Raw genomic sequence first — 22,476 nt, 5'->3', positions numbered from 1 at the left:
GACACAGGCATCAGTCAGCTTGAAGACAAATCATCATATATTACCTGAACTAAAATATAAAGTGGAAAAAGAGTGAAAAATAAATAAAAAGAACAAGTTATCTGACTTGTGTAGAACAATATTGAACAGTTTAGTATGTGTGAATGGAGTTCCACAAGGAGAAGAGATAGAATGGTCCAGAAAATATTTGGAGAAAACAGCTGAGAAGCCTTCTAAAAATGATTATAGACATTATCCCACAGATCTAGAAGTTCAGTCATCCACAGTTGATCAAATACAAAGAAAACCAGATCCAGGCACATCAGAGTCATACTGCTTTTTACCAAGGTAAAGGGAATATTTTGAAAGCATAACAAAAGATACATTACATACAGGGGATCAATGATAAGTATAATGTCTGACTTCTCATCAGGAATAATAGAGACCTAAAGGTAATATATTGATATCTTTAGAGGGAAAACATTCCTGTCCATCTAGAATTCTATATATAGTAAAAATAGCCTTCAAAAATGAAGGTGAAACTAAGAGTTTTTAAACAGACAAAAGCTGAAATAATTTATCTACAGCAGATGTGCACTGCAAGAACTACTAAAAGAAGTTCATTAGTATAAAAGAAATGCTGGACTATACCTGAAAACAGCAAAAATAATGGTTTAAAATAAATGGAATTAAACTTTTTCTATAAGTAGAATTAAGGTTACTTATTTGAAAACAAAGACAAAGTCTCACTTTCCAACTTGCTTTCTCATTATTTCCTTCCAAAGTAAAAAAGCTGTGACTGACATTTTTTCTCATAAGGAATGCTCTCTGGACATTGTGTAGCCTGTAGTAAAAGAGAGAGGAAGACATGTTTAAAAGCTTTGTTATCAGTATAGTCGTTCCTAGTTGAATGCTGTCTTCTTCTTGTTCTATTAACTTAAAATACAAATCAGCACTGATATTGTTTCCAACATTTTTAAATGTAATGTTGGAAAACATTTTATGAAAAGCATTTTTCATACATTGTATATGTATTGTGTATATACCTCAAGTTAAACTAATGGCTTTGTTGCAGGCTCTAAAGCAAAGTGCATAACACAAAAATTAATAATATCTTTAGTTATAAACATGAGATGAGTCCTGACATTGATGGTAAGTGCCACTTTATAGTTTTCCCCTTATGATCTCTGTATTGTACTAAATAACTCCCCAATTGAGCTGTTCTTAACAAAACAAAACAAAAGCAACTTGATATTGTGTACATATTTTCTATTTGTTGATCAAATCACACACATGGAAATGTAGTGCAGCTGAGTGGAATATATGTCAGTTTTGGTTTAGGATCATCAGTGGGCAGAATTGCGTAGTGTTATCAGATTAGTCCTTTTATTGGTCTTTATGGCCTCTGAATTAACAAATAAATTGTCAATCCATTTTTAAATGGATTGTTCATTAATGGAACTTAATGGTAAAAGTTCATTAAGCTGAAAGGAAATTATATTGGATAGAAATATGGCTTTGTACAAAGCAATGAAGAATAGTAGAGTTAAAATGTCTGAAAACATAAATGCAGAACAGAAAAGACAAATCAAATACTAAGATAATGTACTTGAACTAAACAATATTCATAATTATATTATTTATAATAGCCCAAGAGCTGAAAACAGTTCAGGTATCTACCAACAGAGCAATAATATACAAACCATGGCATAATCATTGAGTGGAATGCTAACTAGCAATGAAAGGGAATAAACATCTCATAAATGTAATCACATGGGTGAATCTCAAAAACATACTGAGTAAAGGAAGCTTGACACAAAAGAGTACATATTCTATTATGACATTTAAATAAAATTCAAGATCAGGCAAAAGCCAATTATGGTGATAGAAATTGGAACAAAGGTTACTCTGGGCAGGGGTATTAACTAGAAAAAAGCTCTTAAGAATATCTAGGGGTGATGCAATTTTTCTATCAGGATATCAACTTTTCTGTAAGGGAATGAGAGTAAATATTTTAAGCTTTGATTTTCATACCGTCTCTGCTGCAACTAGTGAACTTTACCAGTGTGCCATGAAATCTGCCATGGATAAAACATAAACAAATGGGTGTGGCGTGTTCTAATTTTATTTATAGACACCAAAATTTGAATACTGTATAATTTTTATGGTCACAAAATCTGCTTTTTTTCCCTCCCAGACATTAAAAAATGTAAAAACCATTCTTCACAGGCTGTAGAAAATTAGGCGGTGGGCCAGAAATGACCTGTGGGCTACAATTGGCTGACCTTTTTTCTATATCTTGATAGGAGTGTAGGGCATATGGATGTAAGCGTTTTTAAAGCTGAAGAAACTGTTCACAAGATCTGTGCACTTCTCTGGATGTAAATTATTCCTCAACAGAAAAGGTCTTTACAAATAAAAGAGGCAAGGAGCTTACTACTGGTGCTCTGCTTCCTTCATTGATTGTCTCAGGTGCACTGTATTAACAGAAAAAGCATAAGATTTAAATTTTCACACAAAACACCATTCTTGAGCTATTTGAGAGAAGAAGGTTTATACAGAAAATACTGTATTCTGATTGTCTTGCAACTGTAGAACAAGATCCAAACAGATTCCAAATTTCTAGTTGCTAACTTTCTTAAAGGCTTTCGGAAACTTCTGAGGGACTTTGGGGTAAAAGTCAACTTAGGAAGTTACTGGCAGGATTTTGACTGGAATATATATGCTTGCTAGAGCTTGGACAGTAGTTTTTACTAACCAGTAGAAGTGATTGCTGGCAATACCACCAGGCTAAAATACATCTGTTGGAGGTGTTGATATCCTGCTGCTCAGTTCTCCACCTACCTTGTCCTCAGCATATGCGAAATTCTCTCCTGCCTAGTTTCTAGGATGGACCTCTCTCTTGGTTCTGCTCCTGCTTCTAAGATCTCTCTTGGCCTTTTCAGTGTCCCTTTTTCGTTCCTGCATGAATGTTCTCCTTACCTGCCTTAGGTTCTCATACCCTAAGCCAGGCTTCCTGCCAATATGAGCAGTCTCTTCACCCTGGTTGGACTCTGACATACCACAGCAGGCAGCTCCTGTTCACGGAGACCCTCCTCACTATATTTGGGCTTTAGATACTCCGTGCTGGTTTGACCTTCTGTATGTCTACCCTCTTATCCCACTCAGGCTCTGACTCCCCATGCCAGCCTACTACTCCTTACTCTTTGTGGCTTAAACCTTCCATGCCAGGTAGCCTCTCCTTATGAAAACCTACCTTGCACTCCTAATGGCTTTTGGACTAAAATGTTCAGGAAGAGGATGGAAAAGAAGAGGAGGAAAGAAAGGGGAAAGAATCTTAAATATTTTATGAGATTTTTATTATTTAGCTCTTTGATCCACCTAGAATTTATTTTTGTGACTGTTGATATAGAGATTTGGCTTTATTTTTTTTCCTAATGAATAACCAATAAACTCCAAGGCATATATTGAGTAGTTTATTATTTGCACTTACTTGAGTACTGTTAATCATATATCAGTTTTTCATACATATATATATCTCTGTATCCTCATCAACTTTCTATTTCCATTTTGATTCATTCACTGAAATTGTAGTTTGAGGAGAAATGACATCTTTATAAAGTTATATTGTGGATAAAATGAGAGTTCCTGTGGCCAGGATTCTCACCTGGCCCTGTCTGACTAGCTCACTGCACACCTGTGGGCAATACATGGCTGTTGACTCTATAAAAAGAGCTCCGCCCAGTGCTCTGGGCACGAAATGGTAGCAGGGCTGCAGGGCTGCAAGGCTGCAGGAGAGCAGAGCAGAGCAGAGGCTGGAGTGGTGGCAGTGCTGAGGACAGAGGCCCAGAGGAAGGCTGTGTGGGATGACTGTGCAGGCAGAAAAGCCCAGAGGACGGCTGTGAGTACAGAGGGGCCCAGAGGCAGAGACTGGCTTGCTGAACACAGACTCACTCTGAGTGAATGCAATTCTAGTGACTGACCTGCCACCTGGAAATAAAGTTGGGTATAACCCTTTCACTCCAAGAACGTTTTGCTGTCATTTTCTTTGGTCACACTGAATCCATAGTGAACTTGCCTGGGGCTGAAACCCATTGGCAAGACATATATAAAGAGATGGAATTTTTCAAAATGTTTATGTACATTGGTAGTGTCTTACAGTTTTCTTCATACAGATTTTGTTCATGTTATGTTTTTTCATAGGTGTTCTGTAGTTTTCATGACCATAAATGGTTTCTTTTTTTCTATTATGTATTCTAACTAGTACTTGTTTAGGAATAGGAATTATTTTGATTTTTACTTGTTGATCTCTTGTAAGAGTCAAAAAGATCATGCAGTATTAGCTCTAAAATTTTGTCATGAATGCTCTTGAGTGTTAATGTAGTGTAATGTAGTATAATGTTCCATCCACAGTATTTTTAAATTAACCTGAAATTTCAAAAGTAATGTAAGAATACATCTGCCTTATATAAATGAGAGAATTACAGTAATGATAAATCACCATTGACTAATACCCTCAATTTTAGTGTGCATCCCCCAATGCCAGTAACCATCATTATGTGGTTTAATATATATTTCATAGAGTACATGTAGTGCTATTTGTGTGTGTATTTTCAAATTACCAAATGCAACCTTCTTTTTCATTCAAAATATGTTTTGCTAATCTATTCTTATTGGTACATCTAAATTAATTCCTTTTCAAATGCTCTATAGCTTCCCATTATATGCATCACATTATATTTATTCATTTCTTCCCCACTTGAAACACATTTAGATTATTTCCAACCACAACCAATGTTGGAATGAACAACCTTGTTGATACCTTCTAGTTCACATCTGTGAGTGTTTTACTAAGGTGGCTATCTTACACTCTTAGGGTCTAAGAAGTTTAGAATTATTTTAAATCATGAATAATTATTGCATATGTGTATTTTCTTAACATTCCTAGTTTTCTATGTAATTCAGTGTTCAATTAGAATCGTTTTTAGCCTCTATTAAAATCCACATATGATCTTTCTCTTTAACCTGTTGTGAATTATAGCAATTCTCTTTTCTTAAAATATCCTTATATTCATATAACCCTAAGTCATGCTGATTGTTTTAAAAACATGCTGTTGGATTTAACTTGATGATATTTTATATAAGAATTTTCCATCTATGTTTATAAGCGTGATTGAACTATAGTTTTCCTTGCTTGTAATTCTCCTGGTTCTGCTTTGATAATTGGGCTTTCCAAGTTTTATAAAATGCATTGGATTACCTCTCCATCTTTCCCAAGTTCTGGAGCCATAAATATAACAGAGGAATTATATGTTCTTTGAAGTTTGGTAGAACTTGTCCCTGCAAATTGTTTTTCAATTAATAGTCATGTAATCTAAGTCCTCCATAAGCTCAGTTACTTTTTAGGATGTGAGATGGCTATTTCTGGGTTAGATGTATTTACATCTCTTACTGTTACTACCGTCAACATTTTCTCAGTTCTAATAGTTTAGTCTTAGTTTAGGCTAGGCTATGTTCCCAGAGTCATAATAGTTCAACAGTGTATATTATCTTTGTGGATTTTATCCCTTGTTTTTGTAAAATCCTTTTTAAAATAATTTTGCTTTGTTACATTAATATTGCTATATTACTTTCCTTTACCATTTGACTAGTAAATCTTTTAACCCAGTATTATCAAGCTTTCTGTGTTGTTGCTGGAATTTGCTTGTGGGCAATTTAAAGCTGGATTTTGTTTTTAATCCTGTCTTTTTACTTTATGAGTAAAATTAACCCATTCATATTTATTGTAAATACTTACTTTTGGACTTACTCCTCCCATTTTATTTTTTCTATTTACCATACTTCCATTCAGTTCCTTTTTTCTTTTCTTGTTCCCATTTCTGATGTTGGACTAGATTTTCTCTGTACCATTTCTCCCCTTTTTAACAGTCTGCAAGGTAAAAATCCAATCCAATCCTTCCGTATTTGCTCTTAATTTAAAAAACTTATTTACTGTCACATAGTCAGAAATTATGTTTAAAATCCACACCCAGAGTTAATTTACAGCTATAATCCCTTGAATACACTTCTGAACAACTTTCGATTCTCAATTTTCACACTTGTAAAATTAGGAACTTGAGTTCTTCACTTAATCTTCATTTAATTTTAAGGATTAAATGTGATGCCATGTGAAGCACCAGAAATTATAAAATAAAAGGTCTTCAATTTCTTCATCCCATTTCTTCTTTTAAACAAAAAATTGCAGGCCCAAAAGACCCAATCATCTATTTCCTTTGTCCTTCAAAGCCACCTCCTCTTCATATTTCTTGCATCATGGCCTTCATCTAGTCTTTCAATTTCTCTGCAAGACTCAATATCTTCTCATTCTCCCTTTACATTAAAAAAAAATATCATCCTGCATTCTATTGAATGGCCTCTTTTGCTCTAAATTTAAATGAACGGCATTTCCCAGGGACTCCATGCCTTTCTTCATTTTTCCTTCAAAATGGCGGACTTCAGACGTTGCAGAATCTGAACCACGTGCGCCTGCGCCTCCCGCGGCCATTTCACCCAGCAGTCCAAGCTCCAGCCTGTGCTCCGCGCAGCGCCTGCGCACGAGCCTCCAGAGCACTGTTGCTCCTCCCCTTAGCTGAGTACGCCTGAAACCGCACGTTTCTGTCCCTTCCCTCCCCCGCTTACTCTGCATCTCCCTCACCCCTTTCCTGTGAGATTCTTCCGCCAAGTGGAAAGCTTATCTTCTGTCGACAGCCTACGCACTTGAGAACAATCCAATAGGCACTTACAGCCCTGGGGTTCACCATTCAGTCTTAACAGTGCACCACTGCCATTCTCATCTGGGCCTTAAAGTTGATAACGAATTTCTCGGGACTTCTTTGCATACCGCGAGGCAACAAATGGAAAGAATGGCTGTGGCGGAGGGATCTCTCGCTTAAGCTCTGTGTATTTTAACCTAATGGGGGTCGTCCGGGAGTCGGAAGGGGGAGGGGAAAGGGAAGAGGCAGCCAAGGAATTGTTTTTTTCTCTCGCTCCGCCTTCACAAGGCCCACCAATGGGGATGGGCTGTTTTCCCACGAGCCTCGCCCATCTCCTCGAGCTCAGCCAATGAGCGGCGGAAGCGGCTCCGAGGGGGCGGACTCGGGAGTCTGTGCGTGTCTTGTGAGAGCTCTTGAACCAAGTCAGAGCTAGAGTCGTTTGGGCGGCTGGGAACGGTGGCTGCTGCCGGTGACTCAGGGAGGCAGGAGGCGGGGTAAGAGAGCCGTGGCCTCAGCTGAGGGGAGAGGAGGAAGAAAGGTGAAGGCGCCGAGCCCGCGACCCCGCGACCCTGCTGCCCCGCGCGGCAGCGCAGGCCAGGGCGAGGGTTGCCCGGGCGTCGGCGTCCAGGCAGCGCGGTGTCGAGGCGGGGCAGCGGGGCAAGTGCCAAGCCGTAGGGCTCGTCTCTCCCGTGGGGCCACCTGGGGCGGGGACCCGGCCTCCTGGGAACGACCCTCCACATCAGGGCCTTTTCTTTTCCGGGGTGAAGAGTGAACACTTAAAAATCCACTTAGCGGCAAATAATTCTGCCTTCACTACCACTGCGTTTAGGTTTAAGGTTTTGGAAAAGCGAAACTTGGGAAAGCGAGGGTCACGCGACGCTTGGGCCGGTGTTTGCGGTGGGGGAGGGACCCGGGGGGCAGGGAGGGCGCGAGTGGGGAGCGCGGGCCTCCCTCGCACCCACCGCCGCCTGGGGTCTTGTCCTTGGAGCAGGGTTAGGGCTCCTCCCTCTACCCCCGCCTTCCCCTCGCCCTCTCCTCCCGGCCCCCTCTCATCGGCCGCCCCCATTGCATTTTTGTTTTTTGTGTTTTTGCAGGGAGGAGCCCTTCCTGCAGGCGTGGAAACCATGGTGCTAACGCTTGGAGAAAGTTGGCCGGTGTTGGTGGGGAAGCGATTCCTCAGTCTGGCCGCAGCCGACGGCAACGACGGCGGCCACGACAGCTGGGACGTGGAGCGCGTCGCTGAGTGGCCCTGGCTCTCCGGGACCATTCGAGCCGTCTCCCACACCGACGTTACCAAGAAGGATCTGAAGGTAAAACCCTCTCCTGGGCCTCGACTGTCGGACGTTTCGTAGTTACCTTGGTAACGAGACAGCCAGCACCCCCCTTTCTCTTTTCTTAAAAGGGTGACCAGAAAGCTGGCATCCAATTTGAAGGTGCAGAAAACTAGACCTTGAAAGTCTTTGAAATGGTTGTGTAGAGCCGAAGTATATTTGGCTTAGAGTTGCCTGTGTGTAATAAGTGGCTGAGGGTTGTTCAGACACGCTTGGTTATTGCCCGCACTGTGCCCCACTAGGACTGTATGATTATTTTCCGAAGAGAGGGAGTATTGTTAACAGTAAGTCAAGACAAATGAATGGGTTTGGAATCGTTTAGAATTGAGGGCTAGTGCTCGTAAGTGCTTTCAGTTGGTGTTTTGTTGTTTAAAATTTTTCCAACCTAACTTCTTAAACTTTCAGGCTAGTGGAAATGTAGTGTGCGTCTAGAGGGAGGAGCTTAATTCTGTTGGACATGTTTGGGTGGGTGTTTGTCCGTATATGATGGGTCAGGTCAGAAGTGGGTTCCTGGTTGTGTGTGACGAGTCTGTGGGTAGGTGTGGGCTATGACCATGTATGGAGGGCTGGGGGGGTGGAGCTGCCCCTAATATGGTGTGTTGGAGGCATGGCTTGGAAATATTCCTCTGGGGGTTGGTGGGAGGAGGAATGGAAACAAGTGTTGCTGGTGTTTTTTAATACGAGCAACATTAAGAACCTTTCCTAGTTAGATATTTTCCAAAAGAGATGAATTCTGATCGTACTCCCTGTTAGAAATATTAGTGTGAAAAGTACTGTCTGGGAACAACCAGTGAGTGAGGAAGCCATTGTACCAACAAAGATTCCTTTGTGCAAAAAAACTGAAAAAAGGCCCCTAACAAAGTCTGAAGTGGTGATAACTTGAAGGAAGGTTGTCACAATGCAGGAGATTTCCGCACTGGGTAATGGATACGTTTTAGTATCCTAACTTGGTCATCAACGTTGCTTTTCTTGAAAACTAGGTTCAAATAAGGGAAGCAATTTTTAGCATTGGCAGTTGAATATGTTTTGATTTAAGAAACACTGTTGTTCATTGGAACGTTTTCAAGGTAACATTGCATGTCCAAATCAGTATTAGTCTACAAAGGGTTATGGGAAAGGATGTGTGATTCTGTACTTGTTAAGCTTCTTTAGTGTTCCTTGTCTTCAGGTTGAAAAGGAGGAGTGACCGTTGAACACTTAAGCACGTGCTGAGAGTCATGCTGAACACTTCACAGCTATGATCTTATTTAATCTCACAGCAGTTCTTTGTGAGTAGGTATTGATATTGCCCCATTGTACAGGCAAAAATACTCGGGCTGGGAGAGATTAAATATCTTGCCCAGAAATTGACAGAGCCTGTGTTCTGACCCAGGAGTTTTGACTCCATATCAAGGGCTGTGCCACAAAAGGACTCCTGTCACACACTGTGAGGTTTGGTTTTTCTCCTCGTTTCACTCCTAGCAAACTGGGTTTTGATGTATGTAGAAAATGTAATGTGGGGCAAGGATGGCCAACCTATTTGCTTTAGGCTAATGACCTTTCTCCATAAAATAGGTTTTGTGAATGAAGTAAATTTCAAGTATAGTTGTTCTGGTTTATCTGCCAAGTAAATTTTTCTCTAGTGCAGCTGTTTTTCATGTGATTTGAATGTAAATAAGATTTAAGTTTTACAGTCTTTATTCTCTTGCAGATGATGAGAGACTAGGTGTTTCCTTCTCTGATAGTTATTCCTGACCTGTTGGGTTGGGAAGGCAATCTAGGAGGTCATTTATGTGTATTTTTAATCTCCCCATCTCTCCCACCCCCATCCTTGGAGGTGGTAGTGATACCTTTATTTTTGGATTGAGAAAATAGGTTTAGGAAAAGGAGTCTTGGCTAGATTTGTATAATAAGCTACTAAATGATGGAGGTAGTATTTAAACCTAGGTTCGGCTGTCTGCCATAGCACTAAGATGCTTAACGTGGAGACAACACATTTTAATTTAAGAACAATTCTGACAATTTTGGGTTTTGCTTTACCTGCAAACTTAACAACTCAGCCCTTATGAAGGTGCAGATCTACCCAATTTCTTTTTCCTAACCATGATTTATCACTGCATTCTTAGTTGAGTAGCAGATGAAATAATTGACTTAAGTTCAGAGGCATGTTGCTTTAGCAAAAACAGAATTTTAAGACACTAGAACCTGATTGTGCTTGGTGAGATACAGGAAGGAACTAAGTAACTCTAAGACGATTTAGAGTCCTGCATTTAGAGGAGTATTGAGTTTGGGGGATGGGGCGGGACTGGGGGCTGAGATGAATATGAATGCATAAAATTCAAGTGGTGTGCACCTGTTTTAGTATAAATACAAGTCTGTCTAGATTGATTTGCCTAGTTAGTTGAAAGTAATGTTAATGAAGCTAAGGCTCATTGATTTTGTTTCATCTAGAGAGAAACTTTGTAACAGTCACTCAGATACATATGTCTAGTAGTTGATTACAAAGAAGTTAGACTTTGTAACAGTCACTTACTCAGATACAGTATGTCTAGTAGTTGATTACAAAGAAGGTACAAAGAAGTTCTTGTGTGACAAATACTCAATTCAGTTCTCACAAATATCCTAGATCTAAACCATGTTCTTTAGAGTTAGAAATTAAGGCTTAAAGAAACTAACTTGCCCAAGTTTGTTTCCAGACCTTAAACACTAGACTTTCATATGCAGGTAGAGTGAAGGTAGAGCAGTTTATTTTGCTGGCCTCTTTATTTTCAGCGTGTAGTGTTTGCTAAGGTAATTGAATGAATAAATGAAGGAATCATAAAACTATTACTTCTACAGGGAAAAGCAGTTTAGAAATAATCCACCAGTGGAGCAGTGGCATTTTCTTTATCTGGAATAATAACAGATCTTATTTAGGTTGTTATAAGAACCTTCTTAACCTTAATTTTTATCCTACTTTTTCTACTGGAGTGTGAGGCAGGTTTGGCCCTAACTGGCTTTGTTCAGTGTACCGGGAATGCCCTCCCGCCCCAGCTTGTCTAAGTCTTACCCTTCCTTTGAGCGTGCCTTTTCCTTGAGTCTCTGCCCCTTCTTATTCCTTAGGGATGTCGTCAGCAGGTGAGTAATACTTGCAATATATATGTATATACCATTTCTGGCTACCTGAAAACCCTTTTTGGCAGTTGATTGCCTTGATCAATGCCTAGCCTTTTCATCCTTGCATACAGCTGGAACTTGAATGTTGGTGGATTCTGTTGCTAGTCGGACCATATAAAACGAGAAACTCCTAGTGCAGTGTAATAAAAACTGTTAATCCTCTACAATTGAATACTAGACTCTGGGATTTTAGATAAACATTTTATTTAGATCTAAGAAGACATAAGTAGAAGCATAACAAATTTATTTCCTAGTTTGTGGAATAAAATGAATGTATGGTGGTGTTCTGCAACTTAGTGCTGGGCGGAGAACAGCTGTGTCATTAAAAATTTCTTGATTAAAAACCATGCCATTCTGTAAGTGCCTACTCTGAAACCTAGAATAGTTTATTTGGCCTTTATGATGGTTTTCATAACCATATACTCAACTGAGATTAGTGTATGCTAAGAGTGGAAGGTTTTGAGATTAGTTTGAGTAGATATAATATTAATTCATATACATAAAGATTTTTCCTATTGGGGAAGAATGAGCTTGAAATAATTTGAAATATGCAACATCTGGTCAAGATACTGGGTAGACTAATAAGGTACATGTTTGCAAAATGCCCTATTAAAAGAATGGGAAATCTGGAGATTATAGCTAGTGAATCATAACTGATAGGCCTCTTTTTGACCCTTGGAGTCAGACAGCATAAAAAAATCTTTGTGGATCAAGGGAGCATGGGGGAGAACACAATTTGCAGTGAGAACTAGTTACATCTGTCAGTGAGGGGGAACACGGTCAGGTCACTTTAGCTCCCCCTGAATTTGAGTTCTTAACTGGCATGCCTTTTGATAGAAATTTCTGCAGAAGCAGGCGTTGGGGGGATGTCCTATATACAATGTCAGACTCAAGGCACAAGTGAAAGACATATGTGGTTATGGTAGGAAAACTGAAAGAATGTTGAAGAAAGCTCACAACTTGTTGATTTCATTATATATATATATATATATATATTTTAAGTTAACCTTTTTGTAAGTCAAAGTTATTGTGAATTTTTGACCAATACAATCTAATGCTACAAAGAAATAAGCTTAGTTATTTTTAAAAAACTAAACTTACTTTCAGATCACTCAAAAACTGGGATATAAAGAGGGACCCTGTCTAAATTTTGGTTTAGTATTGCTAGAAAATGATAAATTTGATAAGAATTGTGATGTTGCTTAACTTTTGGGAAACCGCTTATGTATGATCTTCATCCCTCCCTCCTTTCCTCCCTCCCCTCTCTCAGAATAGATGATAGATAATCAAGTTGAAAACCCTCTTTCCCCAACTTCCAACTGAAGGAGTGATGCCCTGATCAATTAAGATTTGATTTACTGTGAAAGTCTTAAAACTACCTAGTCTCCTTGCCAGATACTTCAAATTGTCTTCAAATCTTCCTAACAATTCAGTGTGGAATAGATGTAGTACTTTAATTTTGAAGCTAGCAGAAGAAGATTCAAAGAACTTAAATTTAAGCAAGGGTTCTTAACCTGGGGTGCAACTTAATTTATTTCCTTTGTAGTCTTATGCATCTTCCTTTATGCATGCAAAATCATTCTTAGAAAGCTTCAATATAGCTGAGATTCAAGCCCAGATCTGTCTGGTTCTGAAGTTTGTATATGCTCATTTCTCTTATACCATATTGGTGGGAAAACTGTCATCCAAATCTGGGTTGGGTTTGAGGTTGATGTGATATAGGACAGAAGAAAGACTAGCCAGTTTAGGGGAGATATCACAAGATCTGGATTCCATGTCAAGGGAAACAGAAAGGAAAATGGGCAGTTTCTGAACACCTCTCTGAAGGACGGTTTGACTGCCATGATGGACGGGATACACAGAACCAAGGAGAGAGAGTGCACAGGGCATTGTCATACAGTAGATACCTGCATACTTGCACTTAGTCTTTAATAATGGCAATGTTAAAATTAGCCTGCTATACCAAAGTACGCAGCTTCTGAGGAAAAGTTGCCTTGGGAGTTAGGGATGCACATTTTGAGTGGGTCTTAAATTTCATTGATTTTGAAGATTGGTATTCTATAGCCATAAAACTGGAGAAAGTTTGGGATGAGGCTGGGGTGTATCAGTTGGGAACTTCCTGCCTTCTAAGTGGATGAGAAACAGAAGTTAGAGCCCAATTCAGAGAGAAATTTATTCCTTTAGCAAGTATTTTGAGTACTGACTGGGGACTGGATACCAGTGAAGTAAAAATGGTAAGTAAAAGCAAATACAGTCTTGACTAATTAGAATTTATAGTATGTCCCTCAAATAACCACAGATAAATAATTCATAATGTGGGTAAGCACTAGGAAGGAAAAGTATGGGGTTTTGAGTGCAATTAACAAGAGGACCTCTCTTGGGAGACAGAAGGGCTCTTTGGTAAGGTAAGGCTTCTTTGAGGAAAGGATTTTTGAATTGGGTTCTGACAGATGAATGGAAGGTAACTAAATGTTTTTTTTAAAGTTAAAGGTTAAAAAGGGAGATAACAATTGTCTATGAAATTATGAACAGCGTTCATAGGTTAACTCTTTGAAACCAAAAATGAGAGGCTTTTTTAGTAGGAGGAGGAATTTAAAATCAAATGAAAATAGTGGGGTTTTTTTACACCAACTACAGAGGGACTTTATTGTGTATCAGTTAAAATACAGTAACATGTAAAAGATTGAAAAATTAAGGGGTAGCATATTCATAATGAGTTACGGAAGCTAGGGTGTTTTGGTGACCTTTGAGGTTTTGTGAATGATTCCTACTTCTTGGTTACTCTCAGAGACACACTTTTTGATTGAATTCTTTTCTTTTTGTCTTAAAATACACAATTGTAAGGACTTTTAGCTTTAAGGTTAAAAGGTGTTTTGGCAGGCCAGAGCCAGAAAACTTCAAAATTATTTGGAAAATGGTAAAGAGTAGTTTAACTTTCCTGTAAGAAGATAGAAGTAGTTTAGGAAAACTCTGGGATCATTTATCAGTTGTTTCTATATTTAGTGTAAACTAGTCTTCAGACTCCAAACTGAAGTAAATTTCCCAGTTTATTCAACTTGAAGGGGCATTGAGGAAGTGCTATTAGACTAAATCCTGCTGATAGCTGAGGGACTTAAAAGCAAGAGGTAGATTGTGGTGGTGGGTCCTCTTAAGCCCACAGACAATGTCAACAGAGATTTACAATGCCATGCAGTAAGTACTTCTTTTGGGTTTCACATTTCTGTCTTTGAATTCTCACACTCTGAAATCTAATTAACATACATAAAACTTATTGGGGGTTCTTTGCTGAATGGACTTCCCAGAGTTTACTTTGAAGATAGAGACTGGCTTCCAAGGCCCTTGACTTCTGCTTCCCAGAATGATTTGGGAGCCAAAGCTTGTTTAGACTAACCTTTCTGGGTAATTTTGTGGGCTATGAAGGAAAGTAAGAGAGCAGCAAAGGGAAACAGCACATTCAGATAAAAAATTTGAATAAAATAGTATGGTATAATTCAACCTTGGGCATTTTTCATGTTCATTTTGTTAATCGAATCTGCTTTTATCCCAAATCTGTCTGTCTAGGTGTGTGTGGAGTTTGACGGGGAATCTTGGAGGAAGAGAAGGTGGATAGAAGTCTATAGTCTTTCAAGGAGAGCATTTTTAGTAGAGCATAACTTGGTTTTGGCTGAACGAAAGCCTCCTCAAATTTCCGAACGAATTGTTCAGTGGCCTGCCATTGTGAGTAAAACTCAGACTTACTGAACTCGTAAGAAAGAGGGTATTTCATTCAATATGAGTGACACGAGGAAAGTACATATGTAATGCGTATATTTGTCCACCACTCTGGAAAATGATAATATAGATATATGATAATGTAAAAGAGTCAGAGAGCACCCAGGATCTCCTGTGCTAGGAGTCCTGCAACTCTGGGCCCTTGACTGTCTTGAGCCTAAGTTTCTTACTTCAAAAATGGGGATGGAGGTAATGTGGGGAATATCTAGGTCAGAGGTCAGAAACCAGCTATATACAGATACACAGATCTGTTGGTTTGACCCTTACAGTGTTTTAAAAAATTCTCTATTAACTTTCTACCTTAACAAATGTGGAGAGTGCACCCATAGCACTAGATTTCTAGTTTTTCTAGAATAATTTGCAAGATATGACAATACTGGAGCCTTGTAGCAGTTCCTTATTGTGACAGTAGGCTGAAGCTAAATAATAGCTGTTGCCTGGCCCCTGATGGCTTCCAGTCTTGGTCTCATGGTCTCTAAGATTCTCTCTGGCTCATAATATTCTTTGGCTCTAAAGATACTGGCAGTCAGTATATGACTGTGCCATTTCTACATTGTAAGTCTGGTGCTGTTAAAGGAGAAGAAGAGTCACTGTGTCTTGAGGGAACAGTTCAGACTTTATGAGACATGAGCTGGGCTTGAAGGAGGAAACACCAGATTTGGGTAGTCAGAAAGGCTATAAGGATGATTGAAAGGCTGACCAGATTGCGAAGGGCCTTGCGTGCTATGCTGGCTAATTTAAGATCTTGCTCATGGGAGAGAAGAGCTGCTGGCGGGTTTTGAGTGATTCAGGGTTGAAGTTAGTTGTATTTTGCTCTTTGTATTCCTCTCATCCCCACCCCAGCTATTAAAAATTTGCTGAAAGCATGGTCCTGTCTCCCCAGGAAAATGTACATATAATTTTTTGCATAAATTTTGGGAAGCCCTGCATCTGTGGGCCTGGACCTATATGTTATAATGACTCCCAGTGTCATTGTGTATCTAGTTTAAATTTCTGATTTTGGTTGGAATTGTGTGATACTGTTGTATAAATACTGTTATTTAGATGCTGGCAATAAATAAAAACCTTAATGGCTTTATTTCTGTGTGTGTGGAAAATCGCCAGTCCGTATTTTCAGAGTTGTGCTGATGGTTATGATGCCAAAATATTTTCTTTTGTTTTGTTTTAGATGTACAAACCGCTGTTGGACAAAGCTGGTTTGGGATCCATAACATCTATTCGCTTTCTAGGAGATCAACAAAGAGTATTTCTTTCTAAAGACCTTTTGAAGCCCATACAGGTAAAACATAGAAACAATATTGAATTCTCAAAATGGGAATACAAACTCCTTTAACTTAAGAACTACAATATTGATGTTGATCACTCTAATTCAGATGCATAACAGAGATAAGGACTCATCCCATCAGTAGTTAGGCATCATCCCTCACTGTTAGCCATGGCTTGGTGCTGTCTGTTTGGGGTTGGAAGGACAAAGATACTACAATTGATGGTGTGTGTGTGTATGGAAACACCTAGATGATAAAAAAAATTTTAGATTGGTTAACATGCATATATCTACATATATGTCCTCATTATTTATAGATTCTATATTTGGGTATTTGGCTACTTGTTAAAATATATTTGTAACTACAAAGTCAGTACTTTGGTACTTTCACAGTCATTTGCAAATGTGAAGAATGTTGAAAAATTTGAATTGCCTGATACATGTTCCCAATAATATTCTGCCACCTTGTTTAAACTCTCCTACTATAAACAAGTCCTTTTCCAGATGTATTTAGTGCTGAATTTTTGTGCTTTCTGTTGGTGATTTCAGTGTTTTAAATAGCCCCAAGGTAGGGAAGTGCTGCCTAGTGTCCTGAATGATAAACTTCATTCAGCCATGCATTGCAGTGTTCTGGGTCATGAGTTTAAGGTTAATAATGCAGCAATATATACTAAATAATGTGTCTTTCAACAGAAGCACACATAAAACAAGCTTATATATTGATTGGTTGATGAAATTATGACCAGAGGCTCAGAGGAACCTAACTCTTATCTTTCCCCTAGGAGCAGTGGTTCATATTAATTAATTCAGTGTTTGCGGTGACTTAATAGAACATACCTAGCATGAATAATGAGAATTGAGTGTGTGTATTCTTCAGTTTGCCAGACTAGCTTGTAAAACTCCTACCTTTTCCTTCACAACATTTAGACTCTTGGGTTGTGCTCATCTGTGATTTTTTTCTTCACTATGAAAATGTTGGGAGGGAGGGGAAGAACACAGATTATCTCCAGATTGTCTTGGGAATAATGGCAGTTTTATTATTATATTCATCTTTTAGATGTCATTTATGAAGCTTAAAAAATCCCCTTTATCTGCTTTTGTGACCTGACTCATTTTTGTACTCTGTAGAACAATTAAGGCCATTTAGAGCTAATGGTCATTGCCATTGATGGGCCAATATTGGAAAACCTAGGACACTAGCTTTCTCTGTACTCATCTCATGTTCATTTCCATGTCCCTCAAGTGAGTGAAAACCAGGTTCACACTCTGAACTTCATTTTACAATGTTTAAGTAAATGGAACAGAGTAAGATACTTTTACTTAAGCTAGTTCCAGACAGTGGTTACCTTCACATGTCAACTAGGCATCTGGATATTTTTTCCTTCCTTAAAGGAAGAACTGCTTGCTTTTGAGGACTAAGGAACATGCAGGAGAGGCTGGATATCTTGCTTCATTGAGTGATAGAGTAGTTTTTACTTTGTTTTAGCATTGTTTTCTCCAGAGTTCTGTTTTACGTCTTTCATGTTTCCAAGCTTTTCAATTAAAATAGAAACATTTTGTTTCTAGAAACATCTTTATCAGTAAGTTTTTAATTGTTATCAGAGAATTGCACTGTAGGCTATCAGTGTGAATGTCGTTAATAGTGTATTAATTGAGGGAGACTATGATGTGTGCTCTTGACTTTTACTTGTTGGTAATAGTGGCCAGAGTATGGTGTTAGGGCATTCTCTGTAGATAGGGACGATCACATCAGACTTAAATGGTATGAAACTATGTGGGCACATGTGGTTACTACAATAGGACACTTGTCCTGAATAATGCACAGAGAACCTGAAAATCATTTGGCATATGCAGAAGGTGGAATAGAAACTTAAAGGCTCTTTTGGATTGAATTTGGTGCAGTTATTTGTAGGTAAGAAAAAAGAGAAAGTATCCAGATCGGCTCTCTGGTACTTTTGATAAGCCCTAAAACTCTCCCAGGCTGAGTAGAATTATTTTACCTTACTTAAGAGCCTCGTGGACTTTCCCCATTAACATGCTGTTTTATCTTAGAGTAGGAGCTGAAGAACACATTTACAGTTTTTGAAATTGGAGTAGCATGAGAAAAACCCACCCACCCATGGCCTATTCTGGTAGTTGATGTTGAGCTCTCATGAAGACCCTAGGTTAAATCTAATGTTACTTGGCTGAAGAAGTGTGTTTTTCAGCATAGTCTCTAAAAAACTAGTTACTCTTCCCAATGGGAGAAATGGATGAACTCTTTCTGGGCATTATGTATCTATTTCTCAGTGGCAGAAAAGCAGGAAGGCCTGATAATGGAAGAGCTTCTGTGCTCTGTGTAGTCTGAGTTTGGCAGGGTATTCCTGTTGACAGTTTCTGTACACACTTACTGTAACTGAGTGTACACACGAAGCCAGAAGATGATGGAATAGTGCCCAAAATGGAGTTGCTGCCAAGAATTGAGTGTTTCGAAACTGGTTTGCTGAAGATTTAGGCTATTCATTCACACTTTGTCTCTCCTCATACTCCCATTTACCTTTGTAAGATGAATGCATTTGGGATTCTAGTTAGGTTAAATGAATCTGTGTGAAATGATCTGTTATAAACAGCAATTTCAGTGAATTGATACTACGGGTCTCTGTGTTTCTATATGTATGTCTTTTGCCCCTTCGATTTGAATTTGAGATTTCTCTAATCCCTAGTGTTTGAGATACAGAGTGTTTTTGATATGGAACGACCAGCTAGTTTGTTTGCTTATGTGTCCCAGACTCAAAATTTAAAATGTAAATTTTAAAACTATGCTTTGAACCATTATTAGTATTTGTCATGCTGTTAGAATGGGGGGCCTTCACTTGAGCCTGGCTTACACCTGTGGTCATTTGATGCTTTCCTACTGTGTGGCCTGTCCAGTTCATTGGGGTTGGAATGGTTTGGTGCCATTAAATAGCTAATGATACTATTTTAACCCCTCTGATGATAAACTGATTGAAATACCCGCTGGAATTGAAGTAACTCATTTGTTACCTTAAAATGTAATGACCTTCCATTTTTCAGGATGTGAACAATCTTAGACTTTCCCTAATGGATAATCAGAGCATCAGTAAAGAATTTCAAGCTTTGATTGTGAAACACTTGGATGAAAGCCATCTTTTACAAGGTATGTGCATTATCTATTGGTGACAGTTCATGAGTTGATCAATGTTTAGCTTGTAAGCATCTCATTTTAGCCCTTTTCATTCATTCTCTCACTGAAATTTCTAATTTTTTAGAAATTCCTTTGCTGATTCCCCATGCAACTAGGTGATTGAAGGACTTGTTATATTCTGTAATTTATTCTAAAACCTCTGGAATTTGGAAAGCTCAGGGATTGTGTGAAAACTGTAGAAGTAAAGTAGACACCTTAAAAGCTTTACTGTGTTTGGAATTTCAGTCTTATAAAATTGGTAAATTGTTAATTTGGTAATCCTGATAGTCCCACTTAACTATTGCTGAGATTCTTGGTCAAATTTGCAGACTTAGCAAATTCTGGGACCCTCAGTTTGAATCTTCTAAAACTGCACAGGACAGTGTGTTAGGTCTCAGTGAGTTATCAATATTACTTTATCTGATACAGATGCTAGAATAAATATATTGTCACTCTGAGTCAATAGGAAAATGAAGCTTAAAGGTAGAAGGTTTGAATTTCCTCCTAGCTTTGCTGAAAAATGTCTGTCTTCTTGTGTCTATATTAATACATTTTATTGTTTGCTTTTGTCTACTGCATTTTTTAAAGAATAGGGGAAAGATTACCCTGTTGATGATGTGTTGGGTTGTAATGCAAATTGCTCTAAGGATTTTCTTTTCTTTTTTTTAGGTGACAAAAACTTAGTTGGTTCAGAAGTAAAAATTTATAGCTTGGACCCATCTACTCAGTGGTTTTCTGCAACCATTGTAAATGGAAACCCAACATCAAAAACTCTTCAAGTCAACTGTGAGGAGGTAAAGATGATGATAAATGCATGTAAGACAGCTTGACAGGAGAGCATTATCAAAAGGAATTATGATATAGGGCTGAGCACCTTTATTATTTTCTATTAAAATATTAGAATAGAAAGAAATACTGCAACTGTCTTAAAAATAAATTATTTTTAAGTAGTTCCTATTGTTACATTAATAGGGCTAATTTATGGGTATATTCCTGAGCATTCTTAAATTTTCTGGTATCCTTTACTTATTTTTAAGATCCCAGCACTGAAAATTGTTGATCCATCACTGATTCATGTTGAAGTTATACATGATAATTTTGTGACATGTGGTAAGATACTAAATATTGCTTGATTAAAACCTTTGTTCACCTTTTTGTTTTTCCCCTTTCTCCTCATGTTAATAAAAATGGGAGCAAACTCACCTATTTTTAAATATTTTAGGTAATTCTACAAGAATTGGAGCCGTGAAACGCAAGTCTTCTGAAAGTAGTGGAAGCCTGGTTTCCAAACAAGCAAAATCTTGCTCTGAGGTAACCTTGATTTGTTTTTGCATTTGTGTAATGCTTTCCTTAGCTCTAACAGTGTATGGCCAGGTTGTCTAGTGGTTTTGAAGTTGTCTACTGTGCTCTGCTGTGCTGTCTTGTCTGCTCTTTGCTAATTCCAGATCTTGGCTATAATTTCTACATTCAAGCAGATGGAGATAATATAAGTTTTCTAGTTCACTATTTCTGTGTAAAAAATGTTTTATTTTTTATGTTTGCTGAAAATTCTCAGTAGATTGACGATTTCACCATGTGGAGATGTTTTTGAAGGTAATTTGAGTTGTGTTTATCAAATTGGAAGAATGCCTAGCATGAGAAGAGGGAAAGAACCTTAGAATTCTGAGTAGATTTGGTGTTGAAACAGAACTTCAACATCCTTAATAGAGAGGTTTGATTGGTCATTTGTGATGGGGTAAACAAACATTACTAGTGCTTTGAGGGAAGTTGCTGGTGTGCCACTACTTTCTGCCCAGAAAAGTATAGGCCTCTATGAATGCCACTGCAAGTTCAATTACTAAGTTTAATTCTTTTTTGAAATAAGATTTAGGTGAAGAAACTTAAGGCTGTTTCAAAATAGGATTTAGATAAGAAACTTAAGGCTGTTCTCTTTTAGGTGAGTCACATCTTCAGGACCTATTCCAGTAAAAATAACTTTTTCACAACTTACATATCCAGATGCACTTGTGTTACATGGATAGTTTCCTCTGTTATAAACACCTTTATGATGCTGTGCTCCAGGCTGCAACTGAGAATTTTAAAACTGACCAAGTTGATATTAAGATTGCTGGCAGCGCTTTAGAGGGAACCTTGGGATCTGGTGGAGCAAGGCAAGGAGAAATGGCACAGAAGTGGGCCAGGGTCGATGAATGCATCTAGGGTTCTGGGTCAGGGCAGACTGGACTATGACATCTCCCAGCACCAAAGCAAGCCCTGTGCTACACAAATATGTATTAAAAATCTGAGGAGCTAGGATGATTGTCTTTCCTGAATGGTAAGCCTATGTATAGGCAACAGGAATTTGATACTTAACCAAAAAGTTTTGTAAACTGAGGTATCTAAAACCTCTGTCTTTCAAGTGTATAGGCCTTTCCTCACACAGGAAAGAATGAAGAGGTGATTACTGGAAATATATATTACCAACTTGCACTGTTGCCTTGAGGTTTACAAAGGGTCAGTAATGTGGTAAGGACCAGGAAGTGAGGAGGCCAAGCAAGTAATCATTGCATCTTAGAGTTAAGCTCTCAGAGAAGATGATCAAGTAATCCACAGTGTTAGAAATGGAGAGAAACAGAGTGGATTAATAACCTGTCAGGTTTGGCATTGGTTACATTCTTAGTGATCTTGGGTAGAGGTACTGAAGGCCAGTTTGGAGAAGCTGCTTGGGTATTGGCTGTCATGGAGAATGCACCAGTGTAAATAGTGTGATGAAAAGGAGAGGCACCTGAGGTTGTATGGGGGAAAGGGCCATGGAATAAGAACTGGCATTCTGATGAATCGTGGAAGAATCAATCTGGGGTACAGTCAGGCCTGGGAGACCTTCTGTGGAGGAAGGTCAGGACAGGTAATTGAGCAAGTGATTTTATAAAATTTAAGGAGGTGCTTGTGAAGTGTGTTGACATACATATATCTAAGTGACCCTGTCTGTGAGATCCACTCTTTGAGTGGCAGGGAGCATGACTCTGTCAGCTTATGGTCCAGCTCAGTAAGTTTGTGGGCTACTAGCTGATCACTGGGCAC

General features: G+C 38.6%; 1 protein-coding gene across 2 annotated transcripts in view; it reads left to right on the top strand.

Moving 5' to 3' along the window:
• The first annotated feature begins 7,115 nt into the window (after positions 1 to 7,115).
• KDM3A (lysine demethylase 3A) overlaps positions 7,116 to 22,476 on the top strand; it is a 46,582-nt gene continuing 31,221 nt past the window's right edge. Inside the window, exons 1-8 of one of the 2 annotated variants that reach the window (XM_017668675.3) lie at positions 7,116 to 7,225; positions 7,826 to 8,041; positions 14,759 to 14,914; positions 16,137 to 16,247; positions 19,287 to 19,389; positions 20,086 to 20,210; positions 20,454 to 20,526; positions 20,639 to 20,727. In XM_017668675.3, coding sequence (XP_017524164.3) covers positions 7,856 to 8,041; positions 14,759 to 14,914; positions 16,137 to 16,247; positions 19,287 to 19,389; positions 20,086 to 20,210; positions 20,454 to 20,526; positions 20,639 to 20,727 — 843 coding nt within the window. In that variant the 5' untranslated portion in view covers positions 7,116 to 7,225; positions 7,826 to 7,855. Of the gene's footprint in view, positions 7,270 to 7,825; positions 8,042 to 14,758; positions 14,915 to 16,136; positions 16,248 to 19,286; positions 19,390 to 20,085; positions 20,211 to 20,453; positions 20,527 to 20,638; positions 20,728 to 22,476 lie in introns of both variants that reach the window. The other variant, XM_017668676.3, reaches the window with a different exon arrangement.

The sequence above is a fragment of the Manis javanica genome, chromosome 1 (assembly GCF_040802235.1).
Source record: "Manis javanica isolate MJ-LG chromosome 1, MJ_LKY, whole genome shotgun sequence".
NCBI lineage: Eukaryota > Metazoa > Chordata > Mammalia > Pholidota > Manidae > Manis > Manis javanica.
The sequence above is the reverse complement of the archived record's forward strand: the minus strand, read 5'-3'. Positions and strand labels throughout refer to the sequence as shown.